Source organism: Plasmodium fragile, assembly GCF_000956335.1.
Source record: "Plasmodium fragile strain nilgiri unplaced genomic scaffold supercont1.25, whole genome shotgun sequence".
Taxonomy (NCBI): Eukaryota; Apicomplexa; class Aconoidasida; order Haemosporida; family Plasmodiidae; genus Plasmodium; species Plasmodium fragile.
Window position 1 is genome coordinate 73,253 of NW_012192605.1, and position 3,864 is coordinate 77,116.

Here is a 3,864-nt window from a genome sequence, read left to right on the forward strand (position 1 = left end):
GGATTGTATACACCATACAATCACTCATCTTTTTTAATTTCTTTTTTAAAAAAGTTAATAAGTATATGTGTGCATTCCCCTTTTTTAATTACAAGTATAATTTAATCAAACATTTTTTGGACCATGAAGAAGAAAAAAACAATACTGTCCACCACCATATAAAAAATTTTTACATTTTTTTCCACAAGTACATCATCAAGAATAAGCAGCAATATTTGAAGTACTTTCCGCACTCCATCATTGTGCACTTAAAAAATGACGAATCGCCACATGATCAGAGTAAGAAGCCCGTGAGCGTAAACATGTCCTCCATTTTGGTGCTGACGTCGAACAAGCCTATACCCTCTGCGGAATGGTAAGGACACGCATCTATACATAGTTTGTAGTAGTACACTATTTGTACCAGTACATGTGTGCCTCGCCGCCATAGTACACCACGCAGTCGCCAAAAATATTCTGTGCTGCGTACAATCTTTGCCAACCCATTGGCATCCCCTCTTCACACACAGTGCTACACAATGCACGCTGAGCACTTTGCAGTGCGTCTCTTTGTTCAACCCACCCCCGTTGTGTACAAATTCGCGTCTCCATTTTTGTTACCAGGTGGAATAATAGCAGCATGCCTGATGGGCAATGCGCCTGTCCACCACTTTGTCATTTGATTATTTTTTTTTACCCCTCCTCTCTTTCCCGCTAACTATCATTTGCATCTCACTGCCGCACTTATTTTTTTATGACGCCAAAAGTGCGAATCTTAAAACTCATTGTTTTGTGATGCCAGACGGGGTCTCGCCATTAGCACCATGGAGACCCACTCCCCATTTAAGCGCAGACATTGACGCACAATTGTGTAATGCGTACTGCCTTAATGGGTACATCTTTAAGGCGCACTTCTTTAATGCCTTGGAGGGAACGTCCTCTACCATGATAGTACAAAAGCGAATGCCATGGCGTTTTGCACCCTCATCTGTGTTACCCGTCCTGGTTCAGTCTAACAGAGGTCAGCAACCCAAGCTGCCATATCATCATATTTAACGTTTCCCCAAAAAAATTACAATTTGTACACTTTCCCCCCATAGAACGAATCACTTGCGCGTTGCCCAAAACAAGTCAAATGCACTGACATAGTGGAATACTGTCTTGTGTAAAGCACCACGTGTCCTCATCCCATCCGTGCTGCTTCCCCTCGCAATGTATACGTAACACGGCTTCGTACAGCCCATCCACAGGTATTCAAAGCGGCTCCACGTTTTTGCTGCTGGACAGGAAACCAAACGCTTAACCCATATGATACCATCCGCCGGATGCATCATCCATTTTGGCCTGTTCCGCATCTCATCCCATCCGCAAGGAGAAGGATGGGAAAAGCTTATACATATCACTCACCAGCAAACAGACGAAAATATCCTACTCCTAACAGACAACTGCATAATTCATCAGTGAAGGAACTTAAAACAACTTTACATATACATGTTCTGGAGATCACGTAGGATGTGAGAAATGCATTTCCGTTTGCTCATTCAGGGAATTACCACCTCAAACCATTATACAATTCAACACATCTCCATTCGTTTGTTGGGTATGTTCCTTTTTATAACCTCTTGCACGCACTGCCAGTAACCCTTTCCTGCCCAATGACACGCTTATGTCTCCCCCACAGGAATATGTTCATGTATATTCTATGCTTATGCTCCGCATATACGCCATTTTTTCTAAAATTTCGAGGCAAAGCTCAGAAGGGTCAAAATGGGGCTAACCCCAAGCGCTTTCGGGTGAAAGTAACCGGGACGCTGACCGCAGGGAGGGAAAAGGCAAAAACTGTGCCCCAAAAGTAAAGTCCCCAAAATGAGCGCAAATGGGAAAGGTTAAGGGAAAAAAGCAAATTCGCAAAAATAAAAATAAATATAAAAAATCTTAATTGTCAACAATATCAAATTATTGAACAGCGAAAAGGCCCCCAGAAAAAAAAAAACGGCTGAGAAGCACAAATAGAAAAATTAAAATGTGGCGAAAAAAAAAAAAAAAAAAAAAAAAAAAAAAAAAAATGACCAATCCTGAAAAAGCAAAGGGCAGAATGACAAATAACAAATGACAAACAGGAAAAAATAAACAAACATTATTTTGTAAAGAATACCGAAATGACGCAGATGACATAAAATGCCAAAAAGAAGGTTTCCCAAAATACAACAGAAAAAACATTCTTCTTCATTTTTTACAATTTACGCATATTTTCAAAACATAATTTGGATGCCTCGTGACTGGCGATTCTTGTGTGATTAGAAAAAACATCCCTGGACTGCGAGGACAAGCAAACCATCAAACCCTCAAGGCAACAGATGATAAAAATAACTTTATAATGAAAATTGTTTAACCTTGCTTTGCTAACCACCTCTAAGACATTTTTAGTAGTTTTTTTTTTTTTCTTTCTTTTTTTTGTTGAAAATATGAGTCAACCAAATAAAAAAATCACCAAAGCCAGAATAGAAGGCGTAAAGAGCGCTGACCTGGAGATATTCAAGAGTTCCTTGATTCCTTTTAACGCTACAGTGGAGAAGTACAGGGATAAAGAGTAAGCATCTATGTAGATGCTAGCTTTACTACTCGCAGGACGCGTCAACATATGCTTTATATTATTTATGTACATTTTTGTACATTCCTGCGTCTGTCCCCTACATGATACCCATTACCAGCAATATTCACATATGTACTTTTGTTCCCATGAACAAAAAATCCATCACAACATAACAGTTGCATGATTATATGAAAGAGTAGAACCGTTGCGGCCACACAAGATCTCCACTCCTTTTTGTACCATATCTCATTTTTGCATTTCCGCCCTTCTTTCCCCTTTACAGAGAAATAGCCATAGTGACATTCAAGGTGGGCATAGAAAAGAAACACCTGGACGGAATCGGAAATTATATCGTTAAGCCAATGTAAGTAGTTTTTCATAGACACGTCCTTTTGCGTACTTTCTACATATGGTTGTATGTTTGCGCGCTTGCACCTATGCATACCTGGAATTACTACGTGTGGTTGTCTCTCAAAAATTAAGACCTGTTCGACAACGCATTCACGCATTATGCGTATGGAGAACTCTGTGCAAAGACGCCATCGCAGGGCAACGATAATTCATTGAAATTTTGGCCGATACGTACGAACGGAGCTGGTTTTTTGGAGGCACCGTGCCTTTTCCCCTTTCGTCATATATATATATATATATGTTTTTTTTTTTTTTTTTTTTGTCCACTTTTTCCAGGGAATTCGAAGATGAGCCCGGCGAACAAGTACAGTCCCATCGAGCGTGTCATCACTCCACCCCGAAGCAATGGCAAAAATTGAAAGTGCCCTGCATCAAACACCCCCTCCACCTTTTTATTTTTTTCTTTCCCTTTTTGTAGACTTTGAGAAAGCGAAACACGAATTTAATTTGTGATCGGATAGTGGTAGATGAGCATGACATTATCAAGTTTTTCCTCAACTCCACGTAAGGCACAAACTGATAGCACACGGCTTCGAACAGGAGTTAACCACAGGGGGGCCAGACCAATGCCAACCCGGAAAATCCCTATTAAAAGCCGAAATTCACACAATGTTAATAAACTCCTTATTTCATCGCTCACGTTACACTTCCCCTTTTTTTTTTTTTTTTTTTTCCGTTCAGGGTAATCGCCCCCATTGTATTTGTCCTACTAAGTCTCCTGATATTCTTTTCAATTTTCTAATGGACCCATGATTATTACGAGATGGTGTAAATCACCCCTTTGTTCTTTTTTTTTTTTTTACCACCCCAAAATTGCAACGTGTATGTCTATATGTATATCTGTGTATGCTTTTTTTTTTTTTTTTTTTTTTTTTTTTTTT

At 39.6% G+C, this 3,864-nt stretch overlaps 2 protein-coding genes across 2 annotated transcripts; both read left to right on the plus strand.

Moving 5' to 3' along the window:
• Window positions 1–65: 65 nt before the first annotated feature.
• AK88_02531 (uncharacterized protein) lies at window positions 66–1,035 on the plus strand (the record flags this gene model as incomplete). The annotated part of the gene is made up of 2 exons (XM_012480156.1): window positions 66–355; window positions 828–1,035. The coding sequence occupies 2 exons, from the start codon at window positions 66–68 to the stop codon at window positions 1,033–1,035; spliced, it is 498 nt and encodes a 165-aa protein (XP_012335579.1).
• Window positions 1,036–2,444: 1,409 nt separating this feature from the next.
• AK88_02532 (uncharacterized protein) lies at window positions 2,445–3,725 on the plus strand (the record flags this gene model as incomplete). The annotated part of the gene is made up of 5 exons (XM_012480157.1): window positions 2,445–2,569; window positions 2,856–2,936; window positions 3,260–3,287; window positions 3,402–3,487; window positions 3,665–3,725. The coding sequence occupies 5 exons, from the start codon at window positions 2,445–2,447 to the stop codon at window positions 3,723–3,725; spliced, it is 381 nt and encodes a 126-aa protein (XP_012335580.1).
• Between the last annotated feature and the right edge of the window lie 139 nt (window positions 3,726–3,864).